The sequence below is a fragment of the Pithys albifrons genome, chromosome 8 (genome assembly GCF_047495875.1).
Source record: "Pithys albifrons albifrons isolate INPA30051 chromosome 8, PitAlb_v1, whole genome shotgun sequence".
In the NCBI taxonomy this organism is placed as follows: domain Eukaryota; kingdom Metazoa; phylum Chordata; class Aves; order Passeriformes; family Thamnophilidae; genus Pithys; species Pithys albifrons.
This window is the reverse complement of record NC_092465.1, coordinates 425,335-451,112: the sequence shown is the minus strand read 5'-3', so window position 1 is coordinate 451,112 and position 25,778 is coordinate 425,335. Positions and strand designations below refer to the sequence as shown.

Genomic DNA, 25,778 nt, shown 5'->3' with positions numbered 1-25,778 from the left:
CCTGATGGGGTAGGATGATACAGATCCTGACTTTGCTATTTCTTACCTTCTGAAAGGCAATAGACTCAAAAGCCAAAAGTGTAGCTAAAATTTTAAGAAAACTTTATCTGAAAAACTGTGATTAAGTACTTCATTTTTTGAACAGAAATACCACAAAAGAAAAATAACCAGTAATTTAAAAAAGTTCTTCTGTGAGGTTCCACCAGCGAAGGTTTTCTTCAGAACAGCCACAGACTGGAACCGAAACAGAACTTTTTCTTTCCACGTGTTTCTGATACAATTAGTTCCTTTAGTTACACAAAATCCCAATTAATTTTAACAAACAACTTCAACTTGAAGTGGTTTAATATTTCTGCTGCATCTCCAGCCAGCGAGTGATGGCCATTTTTAGTGTCCTGTTTGGTGTGAGCAGAAGGGAGGGGAGGGGAAGGTTGGTCATGGGGCTGGATCGTCTCTTACTGCTGATCCAGCGTTCCACTGCCTCCCTTTCGTAGGAATAGCCATCTACAAAGAAACCATCAACACAGCTCTCAGTACAGAGGCCTGGGCATTGTGGCACTCTACGCAGTTTAGCTCTTAAAGGTAAAAGGGAAGTGAGGAAATACATCCAAACAGGAACATTCACATTTAGAATAAGCCCAGTCTTGAAAGCTTCACTGCGAATATAAACAGTTCCGGCTCGTTTCGTGTTTCTATCTCTGACTGCAGAGCACCAAAGTATATTATCCACGTGTTAAATGAGACTTCCCAGTTTGAATGATCCATAACATGAAGTAAAAGCTCATTAATAGCAAATGGCTAACACAGCTGAAGTCTGCTGTCCCCCTGAACTCTGTGGGTGCCGCCATGAACACTGTGGGTGCCCCCACGGACTCTGCGGGTGCCCCACGGACACTGTGGGTGCCCCACGGACTCTGTGGGTGCCCCCTGAACTCTGTGAGTGCCCCCTGAACTCTGTGAGTGCCCCCACGGACTCTGCGGGTGCCCCACGGACACTGTGGGTGCCCCCACGGACTCTGCGGGTGCCCCCTGAACTCTGTGGGTGCCCCCTGAACTCTGTGAGTGCCCCAAGAACACTGTGGGTGCCCCCACGGACTCTGCGGGTGCCCCACGGACACTGTGGGTGCCCCCACGGACTCTGCGGGTGCCCCCTGAACTCTGTGGGTGCCCCCCTGAACTCTGTGGGTGCCCCACAAACTCTGTGGGTGCCCCACAGACTCTGTGGGTGCCCCAAGAACACTGTGGGTGCCCCACGAACACTGTGGGTGCCCCCTGAACTCTGTGAGTGCCCCCACAGACTCTGTGGGTGCCCCACAGACTCTGTGGGTGCCCCAAGAACACTGTGGGTGCCCCCTGAACTCTGTGAGTGCCCCCACAGACTCTGTGGGTGCCCCCTGAACTCTGTGGGTGCCCCACAAACTCTGTGGGTGCCCCCTGAACTCTGTGGGTGCCCCCCTGACTGCCCCATTCCTGAGCTGAGTCCCTGCTGAGCCCTCACCACCTGTCCTGTTTCAGGGCTTTGACTCTTGAGGTGGTACCTACAGGGGATACTTAAAGAGCAGAAATTTGGCCCCAGCTAAGTTGCTTAGGCCAGTCAGCCTGGAACCCTCTGATGGAATATAAACCTGTGTCCTCCATGGCTCCTCTAACACAGGGCTACACTCTGTACTCTGCATTCAGTAAAGCCCTGTCAGTCCAGCACTTAGCAAATGTCTTCACATTTGGAACATTTTAATTCTCAGAAGTCTGGCCTGATACCTCAGAACTGGATGAAGTCAACCACTGCATCAAAGAATTGCACTGAGCCTCTGCTGCCTGTGCCCCTCCCAACAGCCCCCCAGGATCAGAACTACTAAGCACCAATTCTTCATGAAGTATTTAAACTGTATGACATCCTACACTCTGGGCATAGCACAGTTCCAAGAGCTTGCTGAGGTTAAAGGAATCTCATTCAGTACAAACTTCCAATGCCCTTGAGATGGTGCATGAAGCAGTAACAAGCCTGGGCTCCTTTGGTTTTTTGCCCCACTGTGTGCACTATTCCATTTTGCACTTAACAAGTCAAAGCTGTAATTAGACTTATATTTGCAAAGGCACATAAAGGAAGGAGCATGATAAAAAGGAAAACTTGCTGGATACACTATTTTTCTCCCTGTGAGAGACGTCATTTGGCAAATTAAACACTTACCATAATCCTCTTTTGCTGCAATAGTTTCTGGTAAGACAGGCCCATTTTTGTGTTCCCACACGTATCTTTAATTTTAATCCACGTCATGTAAAGACATACCTGCTGCAATGACAGGATCCTTCATAAGCTCCCTTGTTATGGGACACAGGAACTCATCAGGGACAGGAGCAGAAACTGAGGTCAGTGTCGTCCTCAGTTCTTCAATTTTCTGGAGAATTTTATTGCGCAGGCCCAGAGACTCTGGAACGTTAATTACACATGAAGTGGCAGCACAGACAGGGAAGGCAAAGAGTCAGGAGCTGCTGCAGCAGAAACAGCTCCATCCCACTGCCCCCCAAAGCACAACCCCTCAGCCAGCCCAGCCCAGGAGGGATTGGGAGTAAGGACAAGACCAGGAACCCCCCCCGGGGGCAGCTGCAGAGCCCTGGCTGTGCTGACAGACCCCTACCATTTAATGAAACAAACTGTAGTGACACTGAACATCTTGTTCATCTTGGGCAGACAGGATTTCCTGTTTGTAAATGCCTAAGGGTTGACAGTTAGCAATTCTTCAAGTCAATTTTATCAGGCCTTAATTTTTATACCTTTTTTGATTCCTGTCCCCACAAAGAACTTTATTTTCAGCAGGTCATTCAATTCTCACAGAATTTTCTAGTCAGTGTTAACTGATGGGCCTCAGCTGGTGATGCTGCAGCAGCTTTAGGGTACTTCAATGCCACAGAAAGGGTGCAGAAAGTGAGAAAGCCAGGTGTGTTCCATGGATGACAATGCCTGTGAGATTCCCAGCATCTCTGTCATTTCTAGAATTCAGCAAAGCTGGCTGATACAGAGACACTGTGACCTGACACAGACCAGGTCAACACAGACACAAAACAATGAAATAAAAAGGCATTTCAGGGGGCAAAGAATTCCATGTATGGAACTGCTAATTTATAAGTACATTTCAAAATACTTCAAAGATTTAAAACTGTTTGGACTTCCAAACTCTTACCGATTTTTAATTCATTAGCAAGACTTTCCTTAGTAAGATTCAGTAGTTCCTTGCCATCAATGTTATTCATTTTGAAAAGCCCAACAAAGTCTGCTAAGTCTTGTGCACACAGCCAGGCTGAGACATCATCCTCTGACCAGTCCTCAGCAGCCACCCTGGATTCAGGTGCCACAGCACTTCCTTTGCAAATGAAGAAGACAGTTAAAAAACAAAACAAACGAACAAAAAACCCCCAAACAAAAAATCATCAACCAACCAAAACAAAAAACCTCACAAAATCCAAAAAACAGCCAACAATGAAACCCCCCAGTTCTAAGAAACAATGTTATTAATGAACCCTGTTTTTAAGTGTTCTCAGTACTGTATATTCCCCATCTAATAAAAGAAATGCTAATTGGACATTATTTGGCAGAGAGGGGGCACAATAATTTTTATATTTTACCTATCAGCTTTCAGAGTTTAGAGGAATTTAATCTCTCAGATGCTACATGTCTGTCAAACCTGAACTGAGCTACAACCCAGAAAAGTGTCAGCAGACACTGGAACCATCTCCACCTCCTCAGAGAACAGACCAAAGCCCAAACTTATCTTGTGCTTTGAACAAGGCTGTTCCACCATTGTCCCACAAATTTTGGGTGCTGATGTATTTTGTACCAGTTGCCCTGATTTTTCAGCTTTAACAACTTGTAAGCTGTTTTTCTTGTTGACACTTATGCTTGCAATTAGCATATTTTCTGTTTAACTCATCACAAATGATGCTTGTCCAAAAAGCCTTTCAGCACTCTGGCAATAACATTCATCTCTTAAATGCTGTCCAGAGAGTAAGCAACAGCAAATATCAGAAAAGAAGATACAACAGATAAATGAAGATACATCTAGTATATTTTTCTTTAAAAAATAACCTCTGTAGGACCTCAGTCAGGTCAATTCAGAGCAAAGTCAAGTAGCAGGCACACAGCCCTGAGGTTCCACGTTCACTGCAGGTGGGAATGTGGGGGTTTCATCTCCAGAAGGTGCTCTGAATCTAAAGAGCAGAGTACAACACTGGACACACTGACCTGCACAGGATGGCTTCAGGTCCAGCTGCCAAATGTGCACAGTCCTATCCATTGAGCCTGTGGCAAGTAAGTGGCTGTGTGGTGCAAAAGCACAAGTTGTAACATACCTACAAATAAAAAAAAGTGAAAATTCACGAGAAGAGGATTTAATTTCTTATTAGCAGTGAAACACAATAACCACACTGAATTCTTACCTGGTGTGCTGAGACAAAGTATGAAGGGTATTGCCAGTACTCTGTAAAAGAGTTTTTGTGATTTTACATCTTTAAGAATAAAAAGAACATGCCTTCATTTGTATGCTTCCTCTCAAACAGGGAATACTGCTGCTTGAAAGCTGACACAGGTACCCTCAGAGAGGTTACACACCCCGGCAAAGCTGGTCAGCAGCAGAGGCAGAAATGCACCCTGGATTCCCCACCAGCCCACGTGGGACATGCAGGGACAGTGCCAGAACACCCAAAGAATGAGGCACAGCCACAGAGGGCTGGTTGGCTGTGTGGACAAAAACATCTCTTCTACAAATCTAGTATTAGGAACGACTGGAAGAGAAGAGATTCAGGCCACAATCTTTGAACTGGACCAACAATTAACCACCCCAGTGGTTCTCCTATTTGGCCACTAAATACCACTAAAAACGCAAATTGCTGAATTTCCACAGTTTTAACTTATGATGGAAAAATCTTCCCTCTTATGAACGATCCCTTTTTGACAGGTACAGGCAAATGGGAAAGATGCTGAGCAAAGTTACTGTGGATCACTCTCTGCCCAGTCAGCACTCCAGCATTCTGAGCTGCCCAGCATGAGCAAAGGGCCCCATCTGGGGCTGAAATCTCTCTCTGTCCCACAAGGGCTTTTTGTCCCCACTTTTCCCCACAAAATCACAGGGCAGCTCTGGAGATCACCTCCTACAGCCCCCCTGCTACAGCAGGGGCACCTGGAGCAGGGTCTGGGGCATTCCCAGCAGAGAATCTATAACTAAAAAAGTTATTGTTCCATTTGATAAAACCCCAAATCCACAGAAGCTGATAAACAGCATTAAGAAATACTTACGCTGTGGTTTTCTGCATCTTTCAGTTTTCTGAGATTCCAGAACTCTAAAGGACTTCTTACACATCTGTCTAAATTTCAAACTACCAAAATAACTAGGCCAAAAACTCTGCAGGTACCACATTAGGGACTGGTGAAAAACTGAAACACTAATTTGAAAGTTGTATCAATACAATAGGTACATGCAGACCAAGCTGAAGAAGCTTAAAATTTGTTCATCCTTCATTTTTCAGCAAAATTATTATTATTTTTGATACTAAAATGTGCCAGAGGTAAATAGCACTTACAGGTGAACCACAAAGGATGTAGTAATATTACAGAAAATGCACAAACAGTGTGTTTTAAAGAGAAGACACTGTGTATAACATAAAAACTTTCCTGAATTCTTTGTCATGCTTCTATTTTATGTATAATATATAATTAACTAAAGAATTTCTATGATCATCTTTCCTGATTTTATGTTCCTTGTTTTGGAAGCTAAGCATGATAGGATAACAAAAAATCCTTCTGCTTCAATTAACTTGTAAGTGTGGAATTAATAATACCCTACTGTGGAGAAATCAATTAAGGAATCCTCCAAATGCAGATAAAAAGTGAGGAAGACTGATCAGTTCCAGAGACACTTTTCCTTAGACTCCTCCCCCCAAACATACAATACTTTGGGATCATATCTTTGCATTCTTCACTATTCCTTCACGTGGGTAGGACAGTGCAGAAACAGTGCTGATATTGAAGGACAGCAACCCAATGACAGATTTGCATTATATACTTACAGTTTCATAGATTATGACACACTTGTCCACAGACCTTTTAAAAGAAACACATTGACATCAAAATGATGCAGAGAGGGAGAAGGAAACAGCTTTTCATGACAAAGGCAGGAAAAAGCCTTTTCCACAAACCAAATAAGATGCAAGAGGTTTCTTAAGAACACTTTATGAAAAGTTTAGATATCCATCTCCCCTCCACCTGTGCCCACCTCAAACCACACTTACTACTGTCCCTCCAGTGTGATGGAAAACCAGCCCATACAAAAACTGCCCTCGCAGGAGAATTCCTGAGGCAGAGAATTGGCACAGCCCTTTTGCAAACTGGCCCCACTTTCTCTACCATGCCTCTACTTTATGTCTTTGCAAGCAGCATCTGTAAAGCACATGCACATCTGGCTATCCAAAATCTGTTCTCAGCCCTTCTTATTTTCGAGGCCTTTCCATCTGCAAAGCAAGCCAGAGCAAGTGGTGCAATGCAGAACATAAAATACAAATTGCAGCTATTCACCATGGCTGCAGTGCTTCCTGGGGATTCTGTGGGACAGACATTTCACTAACAACAGTGTAAGCCAAAACAATAATCTGGATGTCCAATGGAAAATAAAATAACTCCACATCACAAACATTCATAAAGATCTTCAAATACTGAAAAAGACTCCCTTAGAAAGAATATACAGCAAAATGTCAAAGCAAGCTATTGTCTCCTGGGGTTTGGTTAAAGTATATTTGCTGGCAATTGTAGTCTTTACTTTTTTCCTTTGCAAGACATCAATCTTGCAGCTTATAAAGTCTTTGTAAAAGGTAGTTAAATATAAAGTGCAACCACTGTAGTTGCTACTTCCAGCTGCCACTCAGTATAGAAGTGATTAAATACTTTGTATGAGAAGAGTAAAAGCATAGTCACTAATATTCATAAAACCATGTATGATTATATCTACCTCAGCTTGATCCCTGAAGAAAGCCACTAACAAAAAGCTGCTGCTGACCAACAAGCAGCCTCTGGGGTCTGACCACAGAGCTCCCTGCCCTGGGCCTGCCTCCCTCCCAGCTGGGTGTACCCTGGAGCCCTGTCACAGCCAGCAGTGCCCAAAGGCAGCAGCTCCCAGTTCCCACAGCTGGGTGTACCCTGGAGCCCTGTCACAGCCAGCAGTGCCCAAAGGCAGCAGCTCCCAGTTCCCACAGCTGGGTGTACCCTGGAGCCCTGTCACAGCCAGCAGTGCCCAAAGGCAGCAGCTCCCAGTTCCCACAGCTGGGTGTACCCTGGAGCCCTGTCACAGCCAGCAGTGCCCAAAGGCAGCAGCTCCCAGTTCCCACAGCTGGGTGTACCCTGGAGCCCTGTCACAGCCAGCAGTGCCCAAAGGCAGCAGCTCCCAGTTCCCACAGCTGGGTGTACCCTGGAGCCCTGTCACAGCCAGCAGTGCCCAAAGGCAGCAGCTCCCAGTTCCCACAGCTGGGTGTACCCTGGAGCCCTGTCACAGCCAGCAGTGCCCAAAGGCAGCAGCTCCCAGTTCCCACAGCTGGGTGTACCCTGGAGCCCTGTCACAGCCAGCAGTGCCCAAAGGCAGCAGCTCCCAGTTCCCACAGCTGGCTGTACCCTGGAGCCCTGTCACAGCCAGCAGTGCCCAAAGGCAGCAGCTCCCACACAGCTCAGGCACACAGCTCAGTCTGCCCCTGGTCACCTCCTGCCTTCCACAAACACCTTGTGCTTGGAAGGGTTTGCTCCTTGACCCTCCTACAGCCCTGAGTTTGGCTGAGTGGCCTGCAGTTCCCTGGAGCCTCTGCCCTGCCCCTTTTGGGCATGTGGCATTGGCACCTTTCCAGTCATCAGGAATCCTCCCATGGCCTTCACCCTCCGGAGTTTTTCGAACAGAGTAGTGACCTTGCAACAACACTGGCAACTCCCTTGTCACCTTCTAACAAAGACATGATGGTTCATGATGAATTTTCTGGGCTTTAACCACTCTTTTGTACAGAGCTGACAGCAAGAACACAGGTCTACAGTCACTTTAATCATGCACTTTTCATAGAAAAAAGGCTTATGTTGCCATACTCTGGGTGTGCCTCAGTAAACAAATTTTTGATTTCAACCAAATCCACTGAAGACAAAATCTCCAGACGTTTAACCTCTAAAAACGTTTCTGAAAGGTGTGAGAAGGGAATCCCAAATGGTGTCCCAGAGATGGTAAGATTGCAAAGTAGATTTGTATTTTCAAAAGATGGTGATGTATCCACTTTAGAGGCCACATAAACGCCCCCAAACCAGGAAACCACTGAATCTCCTTAAAATACTGATGAGAACAGAGCTTGTAACATCCCTGACCTCAAACTCAATCACACATAAGACACAGACCATTTGTAAAGACACTTCAATAGCTCTGAAGGTCACTGAACTATTCCTTAATTATTGGTAATAAATATTTGGAAATCTCCAACTCATTTGAACTTTCTGTTTTACAGGACTGAAGTGTGGACCTGAACAGCCACCTGCAGGAGATGTGAACAAGATGCTGCTTACCCTGAGACCAACATCTGCCCATCATGTGAAAATGCACAAGTCAGAACTGGGGCAGAATGTCCACTCAATGTGCATTTATATTTTAATTCAGCACCTAAAATGACAAAAAGTAAATTATTACATATGGGCATATCTGACAAGGTACAACACAAGCTGCTTGTAGAAGCATAAAGCTCCACCAAAGATGTGAGACTGTCACATTCTAGCAACAAAGAAGGGGATAGAAGATCATAGAGACAACTTAATTACTTAATTTTAACATCTTCAATTCTCTCAGTGTGTGTCACAGGGGTTTAGAGAACTAAATGTGTATCTGTACACACACTCTTCATCCTTACAGACTGTTACATAAAAGAGATTACAAAGAAGAACCCACTGAAAATGGTTTTGGCTATTTACTCTGTCTCTACACTGCAGTTTTAGCAGGAGGCAACACTGTTTTCATTTCTCCAGCACTTGCTCAAGGCCCAGGATACGCTGGAACAGGAAAGCAAAGCCCTCCTGGCCTGGCAGATCAAGAGGTTTCAACCTATTGACCTGTTCAAAGGTCCACAGTCCTAGTAGAACTTTTTTTTTAAATCTTTACTTTTATTATTATTGATAAATAGATGGCTAAATGAAGTCTACATGGTGCAGCATCACCAAGTGCTGAATGCCTCAGCTGCTCTCCTGCTGACACTTCAGAAAACTTTCCTCTTGTGGTTGGTTCAGCTGTGAATCCAGCAGTATAAACCTGATCTGTCATTTAAACTGTCACTAGAGACTTAAGGCATTGGTATATGAAAAAACATTGTTATACACACCTAAGAAATCTGCAAACAAAATAAGCCAGAGTTTGACCTGATTATCTTGTCCACAAGAAGCCATCTGGAAGCATCTGAATCCATTTTCACTGTCTGATAAAATTAAAACACATTAATGGGAGCCAGAAGCACTGAAAATAACAGCATGCCAGTAAACTACAACAGCATAAAAATCATTGCAGAAGTTCTAAAACGACTTAGAAGAAAGAAATTGGTATCACTGTTATACTGTTTCCTGAACAAGGAAATGAAGAGCAGAGCTGCACTTGTATTTTAAGTTTTCTTGATGGTAAATGTTTGATTCCTCTGTGTACTGAGTGCACCAAATACTCTTTTAACTCTAATTATATGGTTATATCCATATTCTCTACAGTTCAGTAGTTGTCAAACTTAAACACATACACATGTACAGAATTGCAGAGTACCTGACAGGGAATTTTCATACTGTCAGATGTTCAACTTTTCAGTTTTACAAACTAAGTGACATTCCATGACTGGAGTTCAGCCAAACCATCCAGTAAATACTGCATCAAAATATGAAGTACAATGGTAATAGTTTTATAGCTTTCCCCTCTCGACTCAGCGAACATTTCTGAATTATCATGTTCCATGAGTGGACTGTTAAGAGGGACAGGGAAGTGGTTGGATGGTCTGAGGAAGCCCCAGGACCAATCCAGGCTGGGGATGAACAGGCTGAGCAGCCCTGGGAGAAGGATCCGGGGTGCTGGGGGATGAGAGGCTGGACACTGCACCCCTGGCCAGGTTCAGTTCCAGCTTCCCTTGGCCCTCCCTACCCATCCCTACACAACCATCTCCAGACTCCTGCCAGGCTCCCTGTCCCTGTCCCCACTGCCTGTGCCTTTGCTCCTGTCCCCCAGTTTGACCAGCAGGGCCCTCCCCAGCCACGCTGGGCCCTGGCCTCCCCTGCCCATCTCTTGCCTCTGGAGATCCCTGGCTCCTGTGCCCTGGGCAAGATTTCCTCTGGTCCATGCCCTTGTCCCTGAAGGCAGTTTTCCCAGGACACAGCACTGACAACCTCCCTGAAGAGCTGGAATTCTGCCTTCCTGAAGTTCAGGGGCCTGACTTTACTCCTTACCTGGCCTATACTCCTCCAGCCTGCAGACTCCACCAAACCCCACAACTGCTCTGGATATGATGAGTTTCTGGGCAACTGTGACTGATCCCCCTCCAAGGCAGGAGAACCAACCACCTGCTACAGCCTAAAGCACAAAGAGCCCATCAGATGCACTGGATCAAAACTTGCTCTGAATTAAGCAGGTAAAGAGACTCTCAGTCTAGAACTACCTCCAGTTGTACTGGGTAAGAAATACTTGTATGCATTTTGTAATGTGCTTGATCTGCCAAAAATCCCAGAAGTTTCAACCCTTCTGATTAAACAGCAACATGCAAAAGGAAGTATGTTGACTTTCAACAACATATGGATTAAAAAAAATCAAGAGTGATCATAAATCAGCTAAGAAAATGCACAGTGCAAGAAATACTTGCTTTGTTGCCTGTTTCTCTCTGTCTTGGCAGAAGGCTGACACAGTGGTCACATAATTTTTAAACCAAGAGAGTAATCTGAATATGAAATGGGAGTGGTGGAAATTACACTCTGACCTGTTCCAGCTGCAACAAGTTTTTTTTTTTTTCCCTCAGATGCAACTCTTAGTTAATGATGGCAGGTTTTGTGTGGTATTTTCACCAAGAAAGAAATATCCTACACCTCTGAGTGGGCACACATTTGCTTGTCTTGGTATTGTCAGTCACTAATTCTCTGGAGTGAAATGAATGCTCCCATCCTACTTCCTCAGCTTCCCCTGCCTCTGTCCTGCTCCCTCCCTGCTCTGCACCACCTCCTGAGCCAGGGTGGCACACACAGCAGAGCTCACTGCTGGCTCCAGCCCTGCCAGGTTCAAGTGGCTGCTGAGGTTCAGCTTCGGGGGCCTCTGAAAGGGCAGCTCGTGTGCCCTAAAAACAAGGCCTGCATACCTGGATGGACCACTCAGTCTCCACAGCAGATCCAGAAAGCACAACAGTGTGCACACCAGGTTGATCAGACAAGCTACAGCATTACTCCCCAGAGCTGACCAAGAGGCTTCTGCCCAACCTCCTCAGCTCCACCAAAAGCCGTGACTTTGGGGTCAAATGCTAAACAGCTCCCAGACCTTTGAGCAGCTCAGTGGGACACAGGAGTTTCTGGGCTCCCCCAAATTCCTCCAAGTAAGAAAGTCAGGTGCACAGCTCAAGCATTCAGACTACTGGGTTTACAGCTCTCTGCATTGTTTTAATGCAGTCCTGCTCCTCGGGGAACCAAAGTATGAAAGATTAACACAGGAATGATAACCAAGCACTGCCTCTTCTAACAGCCAAGCTGTCCTGGAGACCAACTTTGCTTACAGACACTGCCCAGACATTCTCCAAAGCCCTGACAGGATAATCAGCTGCTCAAAGTTAGCACCTTGTTTATTGACCTAGAACATTCCTTGCCACCAACCTGACCACAACTTTTACTTAAAAATATTCACAATACTCTAAAACCAACTCTTCCCAAGGTAATTTGTACCTTGAGCATCAATGACAAAAAGAATACAAAAATAAGAGCTAGAAAGAAATAAAACAACTCTTTTTTTAAAAAACATTCCTCCCCTGATGAGTTAAGTAACTGACCAGATACTGGATGTGAAGAAATATCACAGCAGGTAACGCCAAGATCATGTGCTTTTTCATTATACAGGCATCTCACTTTATCATCCCAAATGGTTAAATCACCACTTGATGATCCAGTGACAAAGAAATTTCCATTGGGAGAAAATGCACAAGCCACCAAAGAACCATCTTTAACATTCCCAGACCTGAAAAGCAAGAGTACACAGGCTTTGAATTCAGAATAAGTAAAGTTCTGAAGGAGTGCTCTCTCAAACACAGTCTGGTACACAAAGCCAAACTGTTCTAAGTTTTGCATGTTGAAACTTGATAAAGGAAGAGAAACTCAAATCAATATGGAAAGAGATACCAAATAAGCAGCAGGGACCAGACCCACTCTTTGACTGCAGGAGGAAAAACATGAGATTGCACCCCAAGGCATTCATTTCAAGTGATAAAATAATTTTCAAACTAAAGATATTTGCATGGACTCTACATTAAAGGTAATATTCTACGGCAAGATACATTTTAAAAGTCAAAGATAAATACACATTATCATAACACAGATTTACATGTACACAAACAAGGGAAAAAATACTCCCACAACTCCTCTGTTCTGTTTTTGAAGACAAAACAGAACATTTCTAACCCATGTCATAAGCTGCAGTTGAGAAAACTACTTTATTATTTATGATAGGGTTAATTTTGAACATGTACACAAGAGGAGGCAATGTGAAAAAAAAATCTCTATTTTAACTAAGCCAAAGCACTTTGTAAAACCCAACTTTAAAGCAAATTTCTAGCAGATGTGAAGTGAGGTCAACCCTCAGGAAACAAGTGGGGTGAACCCGAGGTCCTTTATTTTATCTGGTAATAACCCAAGGTCAGCTGAAAGAATCTCACTCCTTCCAATGGCCAGCAGGTCCAACCCAGCAGGCCCAGCTGAACCTTCGAGGGCAGGAAGAAAATCACAGCCATCAGCAACAGTTCTGCAGCAAAAAATGTCACTCTCACTCTGTCCCTGTATCTTGTAGAACAGCTGCCATTCTCTTTTGCTGACAGAAATGTTATTTACTGTGCAAGGTGTCAAACAATGTCACTGAAGTCAACAAATTTTCCCAAGAGTCTTGCTAATTGGACCCAGCCCCTTCTATAAAGCACCGACTCCCTTAATTCTGTCCTTAAGAATACTATGAATCCACTACAGTGCTTCCCATTTTCATCTCTAGAATCTCTTTTCCTTTCTGCAGCTTTTAAAACTTTCCTTCTTTCACACAAAAAGCTGCAAATTCTGCTCTGAAAACATAACAGTAAAATAAACAGGCCTGTACATGTTCAGAGTATGCATTTAAGGCTCTCAGGCCAGATATCAGTATGGGAATTACTGCACAGAAAATAGAGACCACTGAGAAATACACATAAATTAACTTGCTTTCCTGTTGTTCACATCCAGCACAGAGATTATTTACACAGCCATCTGACCTCACAATTTGAACAGTCTATTACAACAGCAAAGCAGGTAAGTAATTGGCTTCCTCAGCTGTAATTACCATCCATACATTTAGTCAAGTGACCTAAGTGTGGCAAAAGGTGTTCTCTTTTTCAACATCAACACCATCAGCTGTTGCAAAAGAAGCAGAGGACCACACTCTGACATAAATGGTTAACTAACATTCTCTGACATCATTTTTAAGTACCTTGATAATTTCTATGTGACACTGACCTCAGCTTTTCAAAACAGGACAGATGCATCTTTCTATCTGCAATTACAAATTACAATTAAAAAGAATTCATCAGCTGAAAATGCATGCACACAAACACATCCCAAAATAAATATAATTAAAGTTAAGCTGACTACTGCTGGCCCTTTAGCACTCTGAAATGAACTTTTTTAATAGTTGAAGGGCAACAGGATTGGGATGTTCAAGTTCCTTTCTTATTTCTCTACAATGCAAACAAAAATTATTTCTGCTTATCCCAACAGTATATTTTCTACATAGTCACTATACATTCATCATTCAATTGGAAGGAAATTAAGGATGTGGGTCTAAAACATTCATCACTGCATATTTTAATAGCATACATTTGAAATGACTTTTTGATATTTCTGTGTTTTTCCCTTCAGCAACAAGCATTCTGAATAAAAAAACCAACTTCACTAGTAAAACAGATAAACCCTTACAGTTCAGAATACTAATGACTGAAATTCCAAATTTTTTAAAGACAAAACTAAGAAAAGGTATGTCATCAGTACCTCTTCATTGTCTGAAAAGAAAACAACCATTTCAGCATTTCTTTATGCATTAAAAAAATGGTGGCAAAAATCTGTAAGAATTCTGTTGATGGACAGATTTCCAGCTTTCCAGGATTTCAAGTAACTATAATAAGCCATTTTGAACAACCTTATAGTTGCCATCTAAATTACTGCTGTGGAAGGCAGAGCAGCCACAAGAGCAGTAACACGTTTGCCAAGGGATTGCCAACCCCAAACCCCCTCGGCTGTCACAAACAGCTGCTCCCTCAAGCCTAAGAGAAACTTCAATTCACTCAAATGCTTAACTACTTTCCTAACTTTAGAGAGCAGTTGGGCTGTGTAATTGTGCTCTAAAACCTAAATAACGTGCTGCCCAAGCACAGATTGCAGCAACCCGCCTGAAGGAAACACAGAGATGTAGAGGAGGACTTAGAAGATCACTCAGAGGTTCATGCCTTTAACTGTGCAACATCAATATATATGCTCATCTGCTTTGTTTCAAATGTTTCTTGGAAACCAATGCCATACTTAACTCTTTTAGCTCCAATAATCCTTTCTGTCACTGCTATGTCTCAAACTGTATGGTTTCAGGACACGTCCATAGTTTCCAAACTCTGATTGCTGGATTACTCTCAAGCTTCTACGACCTTACTGGACTCCAAATGCCTGGTAATTAAATATTTAATTTATACTAATTGATATCAGTATGTATACTGCAATATAAAGCACACAGCACAGTCAGGCTCCACTAGCTAACTGTACTTTATGTACCACAGTTTGCTGACTCACCATTTAGGAACCAGACACAATGCAGGACACAATCATCCTGATTTCATGTCAAATCAATGAAATGAAGTTTTTAAAAAAACAGGATTTAGATGTAAGATAACTTAGTAAAAATTAAAGCTTCTCAAGTTTGCATTAACTTCAAAAAAACCCGCAAAAATCCCAAACAAAACAACAAAACCAAACCACCCTCAACCCTCAAATAGCAAAAAAACAACAAAACCCCCCAAATCTCCCAATCTTTGGGTCTTCTAAATCCTATGCCCATTTCTCCCCATACCCTTCAGCAGTGTAAGTCTGCAAGTCTTGTACCCAGCCCAGCACAGCACTCGGGTTCCACTCCCTGCAGAGCCCGTGTCCGTGAGCAGGCTGAGCTCTCTCGCACACAGCACAGCACTCGGGTTCCACTCCCTGCAGAGCCCGTATCTGTGAGCAGGCTGAGCTCTCTCGCACACAGCACAGCACTCGGGTTCCACTCCCTGCAGAGCCCGTATCTGTGAGCAGGCTGAGCTCTCTCGCACACAGCACACTCGGACTGCATTCCCTGCAGAGCCCGTATCTGTGAGCAGGCTGAGCTCTCTCGCACACAGCACACTCGGACTGCATTCCCTGCAGAGCCCGTATCCGTGAGCAGGCTGAGCTCTCTCGCACACAGCACACTCGGGTTCCACTCTCTGCAGAGCCCGTATCCGTGAGCAGGCTGAGCTCTCTCGCACACAGCACACTCGGGTTCCACTCCCTGCAGAGCCCGTATCTGTGAGCAGGCTGAGCTCTCTCGCACACAGCACAGCACTCGGGTTCCACTCCCTGCAGAGCCCGTACCTGTGAGCAGGCTGAGCTCTCTCGCACACAGCACAGCACTCGGGTTCCACTCTCTGCAGAGCCCGTATCCGTGAGCAGGCTGAGCTCTCTCGCACACAGCACACTCGGGTTGCATTCCCTGCAGAGCCCGTACCTGTGAGCAGGCTGAGCTCTCTCGCACACAGCACACTCGGGTTGCATTCCCTGCAGAGCCCGTACCTGTGAGCAGGCTGAGCTCTCTCGCACACAGCACACTCGGGTTCCACTCACTGCAGAGCCCGTACCTGTGAGCAGGCTGAGCTCTCTCGCACACAGCACAGCACTCGGGTTCCACTCCCTGCAGAGCCCGTATCCGTGAGCAGGCTGAGCTCTCTCGCACACAGCACACTCGGGTTCCACTCTCTGCAGAGCCCGTATCCGTGAGCAGGCTGAGCTCTCTCGCACACAGCACACTCGGACTGCACTCTCTGCAGAGCCCGTATCTGTGAGCAGGCTGAGCTCTCTCGCACACAGCACACTCGGACTGCACTCTCTGCAGAGCCCGTATCCGTGAGCAGGCTGAGCTCTCTCGCACACAGCACACTCGGACTGCACTCTCTGCAGAGCCCGTATCTGTGAGCAGGCTGAGCTCTCTCGCACACAGCACACTCGGGTTCCACTCTCTGCAGAGCCCGTATCTGTGAGCAGGCTGAGCTCTCTCGCACACAGCACAGCACTCGGGTTCCACTCCCTGCAGAGCCCGTACCTGTGAGCAGGCTGAGCTCTCTCGCACACAGCACACTCCCCAGGTTCCACTGCTCCCAGTCCGGTCTCCGCGAGCAGACCCACCTGTCCGCGCTCAGGGACCGCGTGTCCCAGAGCACCAGAGCCCCGTCGGCCGCCCCCACGAGCAGGCGGGTCCCGCGCGGGCAGAAGCGGCAGACGCGGAGGGCGCAGCCCCGGGGCCGGCCCAGCAGCGCCAGGCACCGCCCGTCCCGCGTGTCCCACAGCGCGGCGCGCCCGTCCGTGGACACCGAGGCCAGCAGGCGGCCCGAGGGCGAGAAGCTGCAGCAGTGCACGGCGTACGCGTGGCCCCGCAGCGGAGAGTACGGCAGCTCCGAGAAGTCGCGCAGGGAGTAAACGCGGACCGTCTTGTCCGAGGAACAGGTAGCCAGGCACGTCGAGGACAAGGCGCAGCAGTTGACATCGTTGCTATGATCTGATAAGCTGCGAATTAATGTCGCCATTTTCAGAAAACAAATCTGAAAAAGAGTTTACAGTCAGATTTAACTTTCCTATTTCACAAACGAAACATACTGCCTGAACAAGACACATTCTCCAGGGGAAAAAAATCCATAAGCAAAGGCAAACTTTCATCTAAGCATCATTTATGCATAGAATCATAGAATGGTTTGGGTGGGAAGGGACCTTAAAGCCCACCCAGTGCCACCCCTGCCATGGGCAGGGACACCTTCCACCAGCCCAGGGTGCTCCAGGCCCTGTCCAACCTGGCCTTGGACACTCCCAGGGATCCAGGGACAGCCACAGCTGCTCTGCCCAACCTGTGCCAGGGCCTACCCACCCTCACAGGGAGCAATTTCTTCCTGGTCTCCAATCTAAACTGACATTCAGTTTAAATCCATTCCCCCTTCTATCACTATATGCCCTTGTAAAAAGTCCCCCTCCAGCCTTCTTTTAGTGTGTGGCTGGAGAATTTCCCAGTGAAGATGGAGACAAAGAAGCCATTGAGTACCTCAGCCTTCTCCACATCTCAGGTAACCAGGTCTCACATTTCATTTCAGACCACAATTTCCCTGGTCTTCCTTTTATCACCAGCATCCCTAGAAATGCTTTTCTTGTTGCCCTGGACATCCCTAGCTGGATTTAATTCAATCATGACTTTAGCCTTCCCAACCTGACCCCTGGCTGCTCCAACAATCCCTCTGTATCCTCCCAGGCTACCTGTCCTCACTTCCATCCTCTTCCTTTTTGTGTTTCAGTTTGTCCAGGACCTCTCTCCTGCTTCCCTTCACAGACAGCAACAGTATTTATGGCAAAACATCACAGCAATACCAACAGGCTTTTGTGGGCAGTCTGAGGTTTGACAAGAGTGATTATACCATTTAAGTGAAAATGTGAATACTAGCTGGGTAATCCGAATGTGAACCTCTCAGGAAATTGCATTTGCTGCTCCACAGAACAAAAGAAAAGATGAACATCACATACATTCTCCCTGTACTTAAAACTGCTGGAACCAGCTCAAATTGCAGCATCAGACAAGTGACTTACACTGCTGAGGTCTGGGAAGTGCCCAAAAGGCTACATTCCAACCAGCTCCTCCTATGTTGCAGATCACAGTCAAGCTTCCTGAGAATAAGGAAGCATCGAGTCAAAACAAAGTGCTTACACAACTCTAAAAAGCTGTTTATAATGAACAAAAACAGTAACTTAAATAACAGTCTGCTGGCTTAGGTAATAATTTCAGTGCTGAGGCCTCTGCAAATAAAACCATATATATTCACATGTTTTTTGTTAGATATAAATACATATACACACTTGTTTGTATATATGTGGACATACAGTATGTATAAGAGTACACATGCACAGGTAGGTATATAAACACACAGACACAAAGGATATATAATGGCAAGTGCCCCGTTCTCCTCAGGCAGTGTATGGCAAGCCAATTTAGTTAAAGACCAACCTCTGAATACTCCCTGTTGTAGCTTCAGGATTCTTAGTTTTACTCCCAATCTCTTTAAAACCATCAAAGAGATGAAGCAGTGTCAACAACATGTCTTACCTGTAGAAAGAAAATAAACGTACTTTTTTCAGCTATGAGGAACTGAGGAGTCATACAAAGCTTGACATCCGGGAGGATGACGCTGAAAAAGCGACCTCAATCTCACTGTTAGACTTTCAGGAGCTCACTGCAGGAACGCAAAGCCAGGAACGAGCGCTTTGTGTCAGTGAAGTGGCTGAGGGAGCGAGCGGCATCGGGACCGGAGTGAGGCATCCGAGAGATGTTCGGCACCGCGGCGTCACTTCCCCCGCCAATTGCCTCATTTTTTTCATAATTCATAAGCCCCCAGCAGCCGCCCACAGAAAAAGCCACGGCAACTCTCGACAGCGCTGGCAGCCCCCGCCCCGTCAGCGTCACCCACAGCCCATCCCACCCCCGCGGGAGGGCGGCGGGGCCAGCCCAGCGCCAGCGGCTCCCGGAACACCGTCCTGCCCTCACCGCGGCCGCGGGGCACGGCGGCTCCCGGGGCTGCGAGGGCACTGAGGGGCCGCTCCCGACGCTGAGGGGGCACTGAGGGGGCATTGAGGGGCCGCTCCCGACGCTGAGGGGGCACTGAGGGGCCGCTCCCTGCGCTGAGGGGGCACTGAGGGGCCCTAGGACTAAGGGACCGCTCCCGGCGCTGAGGGGGCATTGAGGGGCCGCTCCCTGCGCTGAGGGGGCACTGAGGGGCCCTAGGACTAAGGGACCGCTCCCGGCGCTGAGGGGGCATTGAGGGGCCGCTCCCTGCGCTGAGGGGGCACTGAGGGGCCGCTCCCGACGCTGAGGGGGCATTGAGGGGCCGCTCCCTGCGCTGAGGGGGCACTGAGGGGCCGCTCCCTGCGCTGAGGGGCCGCAGCTCCCGGCGCTGAGGGGCTCTAGGACTAAGGGACCGCTCCCGGCGCTGAGGGGCCGTTCCCGACGCTGAGGGAACACTGAGGGGCCGCTCGCGACGCTGAGGGGGCACTGAGGGACCGCTCCCGGCGCTGAGGGGCCGCTCCCTGCGCTGAGGGGGCACTGAGGGGCCGCTCGCGACGCTGAGGGGGCACTGAGGGGCCGCTCGCGACGCTGAGGGGGCACTGAGGGGCCGCTCCCGGCGCTGAGGGGGCACTGAGGGGCCGCTCCCGGCGCTGAGGGGCTCTAGGACTAAGGGGCCGCTCGCGACGCTGAGGGGGGGCACTGAGGGGCCGCTCCCAGCGCTGAGGGGGCACTGAGGGGCTCTAGGACTAAGGGGCCGCTCCCGGCGCTGAGGGGGCACTGAGGGGCCGCTCCCAGCGCTGAGGGGGCACTGAGGGGCTCTAGGACTAAGGGGCCGCTCCCGGCGCTGAGGGGGCACTGAGGGGCCGCTCCCGACGCTGAGGGGGCACTGAGGGGCCGCTCCCGGCGCTGAGGGGGCACTGAGGGGCCGCTTCCCGCCCGAGGGGTCCCGCCCGTCCCTGCCCCTCCGCACCTCCCTCCTCGGCCTGTCCCGGCTGCGCACGCGCGGTGCTCCCGCTCCCCCCGCCTTCCCAGCATGGCACCGCCCGGCCCGGCCCGGCCCACTGCGGGTCGCACCACGGCGCGGCTGCCGCGGGGGGAGCCGGGCCCGCGTTATTCGCCGCCCGCCGAACGCTGCCCCGGCCGCGCCCACGGCTCCGACACCGAGGTGGTTCAAACAGCGTAACTGGGGCATTCTGCACTCCAGTCCTCAGCCCGCAGGCATCTCCTGGTAAATCTGAGACAGCCGGGAAAGACACCAGTTTAGTGCCACACCAAGTGCCCAAGGCCACCCCCCACTTACTGCCTAAAGTGGCTGTTCCACGTCTGGGCCCACCCACAGCTCCGAGAGCGCCGCTCCCCTTCAACTGGAAACCACCGAGATCGGATAGAAACAGTACAGAGAAAGATTTAGACCTCATCTTAAAGATACTTATTTTGTCCAAAGAAATGACAAGACACAAAAGAACCCACACTCACCACCCAAGCATTCTTCGCTGAGCACCATCACAGTACTTTAAAATAATGGATTTGGAAGCTTGGGAATAAATTCTCTAAGAGCAATTGAATGCTAAATGCAAGACTCCAAAGATACTAAAAAAAACCAGAAACAAACCAAAACCAACAAACAAAAAAACCAAAAAACCTGTATATAAAGGATCTGAAGTATTAAAAGTGCCAAGAAAATCTGGTTTGCAAAACAGTCTTTTATTGTATCCGTGCCACACATACTAGTGAAAAATAACACTCCTAAAAAAAGAAAAGAAAAAGAATGCTACCTCTCCACAACGTTTCTTTTAAATAAAACTTCAAGTACTCTTACATTAGTACAAAAAAAATTCAGCTCTATCTGCCCCAACAGGCCACCACAACACACAGTAGATAAAACACAGTGGTTACAAATGTCTTTTTCTGGTATTCTGTGGCAAGGCAAATGGAGGGAAATGTTTCTATGAAAAAATACTGTGTGCGTAGGAAATTGTCACAATTTTCTTCCACATGGATACAAATGATTATCCTCGAATTTGAGGCCGTGGTGGCTTGAAATTATATAACAAAATAGAAAAATGGAAAACTAATATCCCCTACACCCTGTTGTAAAGGCAGGCACTACCAAGATTAAGGAGACTCCACAGTGTTGGTAGAGGATAATTACTGTACAAGCCATAGAGCTATAATTACCTTAAGACTAAAATAAAATGCTACCATCCTCCTAAGGCATAAACAATAATGTCTGCAAACAATATGTACACATCATACATATTTAAAACAAGACTTAATATAAACAATAATGAACAGTATGTACATGTCTCAATTTCTCTTCACTGTCTTGAAATACAATTTAACTACTCAAGTGATGCAGCAACATATATATAAATGTACTTGTAACTCTACAGTAAAGTTTAATTTTTAGTGCTTTCACAGCACATCAGTGTAAACAGTTTTACTTGGCTTTGTTTTATATTTTAAAACATTCCTTGTTGTATTTTCAACATTTAAAGCAATTTTCTAATTCTTCCTTTTCACAGAAAACGAAGATTCTGAATGCTGTATAATCATAAATAATTCATAAAATTAAATACATTCACTAAAAAATAAACTACAAAGTAAAAAAATGAAAAATAGATATTTATTGAAAGGGAAAAGAGAACCATTTCCCCAAGTAGAGCTCTGGTGGTTGAATATTCAGTGCGTTTTGATAAATTGCTATTGCACTATAACACCCCTTTCTTTGAAATTCTTTGGGTGTGCTTCCCTGTTCTACCTAAATTAGTTTGTTAAAACACACAAACCAATAACCAAGGGGCCATGGTTGCTGTAGGAGTGAAGCCTTTTAAACCAGTATCACAACTGTGATATTCTGCAGGAAAACCCAGTCATCAGTTCTGCGTGTGCCCTGCACTTTCAGTCAGTACAGTTCACATTGCTGGTCTCAGCAGTCCTCATGTGATGGGAAAAAAAAGAGACAAAAATGAAACAAGAGGAGTTCTGACAGCCTCAGCTCACTTTGAAAATCTCTGTCCATTTTTTCTCAAAATACTTCCTCATGTTGTGGCCAGCCCTGCCTATGTCAGAGTCGTCTTCATTGAAAGTCTCACAGTTGTCAAAAACAAGCCTGACATCGAGGGAAAAGGCTTCAAGATTGGGGTACCTGGAAGAACAAAAAGGTGAAACATTTTTGGAACCTGGGGAGTCAAAGGGGCAAAGCACTTTGACTACATGAGAAAGAACTATCTTAACATCAGTGAACAGTTGATGCATGTTCGACATGTTAATTATCCTTTTAAGTTTTAATTTAAATATTTACAAGAAAGTGAACATCAGTGTGCAAGGAAATTTCATGTCTGTACTGGAAACAAACTTGTTTAAAAACTAATTTCCCCTTCCCTTCAACAGCTTTCTAGTTAAAATGCTGTGGCTGTTTTCCATTTATGCATCTATTCTTGGGCTCAGGGGAACACCTGGGGCACAAAAAAGGCCATCCAGGTAATTGTGAACATTGTCTTTGCAATTCTTTTTATTACCCCAAGCACGCACAGCCCTAAGAGTGTTCCAATATCCACAGAAATTATTAAAAAACAGAACAAAAGTGACAAGTTTACCAAGACCAACGAGCATGTGTGGAGCATTTCAATCTCAAATTCATGGGAGACACAAAGCCTGAAAAGGTCAGAAAGCCCCCTGTGCTATCCCAGGACTCTCACTCCGTGTGGAGCTGCCAGACAGTGGGGAGGCTCCATCTTTAGGGATGGCAGAACCTGCCTTGGAGCACAGGGACACACCAAGGAGGGCAGTGAACAGCAATACACTGTCCTGCTCTTTTGTAAGAAGTTGGGCAGTCCCACTGTAGGACTGTAGAATGATGAACCACCATCACTGAGTGAGGCCACACCAGAGCTGCCCACTCACTCATTGACAGACTCCACTGCTTTAAAGCCCACACAGCTGGTTCTTCCCAACATGCACTAACACTAAAATGTCTGCAGGAAAGAAGAAGAGGAAGAGAAGTTTTCCCTGTTGACTGTTTTGGTGCACTTGACCTGGCAGTTGTACTGTTTTTCAGCCAGTCCCACAGGTTCTCCCACCTGACATGGCATTTCACTTGGATATGGCAAAGATAAAAACATAGAATTAAGAATTTTAACTGCAAAAGCAATCACAGAGGTGTCAGAGCAGGCAGATAAATTACAGTTTAGCTAATTTTTTAAAATGTACTGTGTTTCAGTATTTAAGTATTTTAAAAGGTAAAGTGACATTTACAGTAGGTTTACTTACTGTCCACTACTTAGCTTGTCTCTGATGGTGGAAAAGTCCATAGGTTTTTTAATAACTTTCTTATAACCAGGAACAAGTTTCAAGTTTACAGGAAGTAAGAAGGGCCAGGCATCTTCATGAGTTTCCAATTCTGAGAGAATCATGCTAAATAAAATAAGGTTTAAAACCAGTATTTTAAGCTGTTCATATATTCAGAGGTTTTCTACTGTTCTATAAATGCATCAAGCACTTCCAAACTATTCACTTTATAAAAGGAAAGCACTTTATTCTGTGCCCTGTGCAAGGCTGAGAACAATGTATATAAAGACAGACATCTTAAGTGAGTAATTAAAATGCCATTAAGTTCTCTCCAGGCAACCTATGTAAGATGAAATTCTGATGATCAACATTCCAAAAAACAACTGCAACTTCGAAGCTCAACATAAGCCATGAGCAAAACAATAAAACAGGTGCCAATACTGAGTTTCCACACTGTGCTAAGGCTGAATTACACTGCCCTTGCCTGACCAGGAGGAATACCACAGAAGATGATTCTGGTGTCCTCTTCCATAAAGCAAAGGCCTTTGGACATAGTGGATAATTGTCTCTGCTACACTAGAGAAAGGTGGCAGTGCCACTGCAGCTGGGGGTGTTCTTCCCACTCTTGGAAGCAGCTTTGTGGCATCATGTGTGTATGTACACACAGACACACACACTCATATACATGTGCCAAAGAACAGTGTTCCAGTTCCCCAGAACAGAGACAAAAACAAGCAGGCACTACTTGTTCCAACAATACTTACCCCTAAGTTTAGAATTTGACACTTTACCTGCACACAGCCAGGTCCTTGGAGTCATCTCTCTTCAGTTTCTTCACAGCAGTGCAGTTTTCTTGCTTTAACTGGCTCACAGAAACATTGTCATCCATTTTTCTTTTCTTAGGGTCTGTTTTTCCTTTTTTTAAGGAGGTGCTTGTGGTTGCAGAGTCTTCATCCTCTGTTTCTCCTGCTAATTTTCTGCTTCTCTTTTGTTCATTACTTTTTTTCCCTTTGATTTGAAGTTTTTTTATCTTTAGAGTCTGACCACTTGCCTACAATAGAGAGAACTGAGATAAGTAATAACCAAGGAATTACAGAAACTTATGTTACCACTGACAGAGAGCAATGAAGATCAGAAACACAAGCACTAAAACAAATGAAATATTTAATATGAGACATTATTCGCTTTTTACTGTTCTCTGAAGGCAAATAAGGCTGCAGAACTTCCTGTTACTGGTGATTTGCTCAGCTTGTGACAGTATCAAACCCTTGGCATTTGCACTGGTAAACAGAACCTCCTAGCAAACCTGGCTGACATCACTTGGATGAACACATGTCTATTCCTAAAAGACTGATAAAAATACACAAAAATTAAAAAAAACACAAAGTTTTTTTTCACTAGTTTTGCTTTTTAAAACAGAATCTAAGACATTGGTCTGTCAACACTGAATGATGAAAGCTGCAAGACAAATACTGAAAACATTCTGAAAGTCAGATTAAAAACTAATCTATTGAATCAGCATGAAACTTCTGCACTTGCTTACATTAGAAATCCCACAGTTTAGAACAAATAAAACTGCAGCCTTTACTGCCACTGAAATCCAAGTTAAATAAAACTGTTGATCTCATCATTTAATGGCAGCTGCACATAAAACACTCAGACCATTATGTGCATTGACAGAAGCCCCTGTCACTGCCCCAGGCATGAACAGGCCCCCTCCCCTGCCGGGGTGTCACCTTGGCTATGCAGGCAGGGCAGAACCAGTCCCCATCGGGGATGGTGCTGATCTTGGGTCTGTGGCAGTAGGTGTGACACCCTTTGTCACAGCCATCACACAGGAGCAGCAGTTCCTCATTGTCTCCCTTCCGGCAAATTTGGCAGTACTGCAATCCAAGAAAAATGGCTGAAGTCAGTTTTTAAACTTTGAAACACAGGAATGGCACCTAAATTACCATTCTCCTGTAAACACAAAAATTCTCTCCCAAAATTCCTTTCATTTTACTCGTTAGAATCCACTAATGATCACATCTGAAAAACAATATATGGACTATGTGAAGAACTAATATAAAGGCTACATTTGGGAACACTGAAAAAGAATTCATTCTAAGATGGGTGTCCTACAGCATAAAAAAGTATGAGCACTTTTCATAATTCATTATGTCTGTGAGGAGTAAAGGCATCTTACACCTATCAAAACCCCTTGTCCCACACATACAATCTGGGTAATCTCTTCATTTATGCCCATATGGTATATTTAAGTTGATACTTAATAAAGAAGATTTGTATTTTACAGGAGCATTTTCAAATAAGGATCTTACCCAAAGGCTGCCATGAACAAATTCAGTAAGGCAAAAGAAATGATTCCAGTGCTTCCTAAAATTCACACTAACT

General features: G+C 45.7%; 2 protein-coding genes across 27 annotated transcripts in view; both read right to left on the bottom strand.

Annotated features, from left to right (window-relative positions):
- Nucleotides 1-79: 79 nt before the first annotated feature.
- On the bottom strand, nucleotides 80-20,122 carry WDSUB1 (WD repeat, sterile alpha motif and U-box domain containing 1). Of its 15 annotated transcripts, none has more exons than XM_071561954.1 (13): nucleotides 20,068-20,122; nucleotides 18,543-18,641; nucleotides 18,128-18,205; nucleotides 16,688-17,100; nucleotides 12,043-12,227; nucleotides 9,373-9,465; nucleotides 8,570-8,663; nucleotides 6,058-6,091; nucleotides 4,432-4,472; nucleotides 4,238-4,344; nucleotides 3,180-3,359; nucleotides 2,288-2,428; nucleotides 80-504 (listed from the first exon to the last, which is right to left on the bottom strand). In XM_071561954.1, exons 4-13 carry the CDS (start codon nucleotides 17,083-17,085, stop codon nucleotides 344-346), a joined length of 1,434 nt encoding a protein of 477 aa, XP_071418055.1. In that variant the 5' UTR covers nucleotides 17,086-17,100; nucleotides 18,128-18,205; nucleotides 18,543-18,641; nucleotides 20,068-20,122; the 3' UTR covers nucleotides 80-343. The 15 variants fall into 15 exon arrangements, with proteins under 15 accessions (XP_071418055.1, XP_071418053.1, XP_071418057.1 ...); XM_071561952.1 differs by lacking the exon at nucleotides 18,543-18,641 and adding an exon at nucleotides 18,665-18,816 and having other exon boundaries at nucleotides 20,068-20,118; XM_071561956.1 differs by lacking the exon at nucleotides 18,543-18,641 and adding an exon at nucleotides 18,665-18,768 and having other exon boundaries at nucleotides 20,068-20,084.
- Nucleotides 20,123-20,780: 658 nt separating this feature from the next.
- The window catches only part of BAZ2B (bromodomain adjacent to zinc finger domain 2B), a 113,651-nt gene continuing 108,653 nt past the window's right edge, over nucleotides 20,781-25,778 (bottom strand). For all 12 annotated transcript variants that reach the window (XM_071562472.1, XM_071562478.1, XM_071562474.1 and 9 more), the window contains 4 exons: nucleotides 25,124-25,270; nucleotides 24,179-24,438; nucleotides 23,370-23,513; nucleotides 20,781-22,245 (listed from right to left, as the gene is read on the bottom strand). In XM_071562472.1, coding sequence (XP_071418573.1) covers nucleotides 22,092-22,245; nucleotides 23,370-23,513; nucleotides 24,179-24,438; nucleotides 25,124-25,270 — 705 coding nt within the window. In that variant the 3' untranslated portion in view covers nucleotides 20,781-22,091. The remainder of the gene's footprint in view (nucleotides 22,246-23,369; nucleotides 23,514-24,178; nucleotides 24,439-25,123; nucleotides 25,271-25,778) is intronic.

What these genes read in the sequence shown, in the direction of transcription:
- WDSUB1 (XM_071561954.1), bottom strand. Translation starts at nt 17,085, where the DNA reads ATGGCGACATTAATTCGCAGCTTATCAGATCATAGCAACGATGTCAAC. An exon ending in TTCTTCACATCCAGTATCTG is followed by an intron (nt 9,466 to 12,042) that starts GTCAGTTACTTA and finishes TAATTTTATCAG; the next exon opens with ACAGTGAAAATGGATTCAGA. An exon ending in TTTGTTTGCAGATTTCTTAG is followed by an intron (nt 8,664 to 9,372) that starts GTGTGTATAACA and finishes TTGTCATTTTAG; the next exon opens with GTGCTGAATTAAAATATAAA.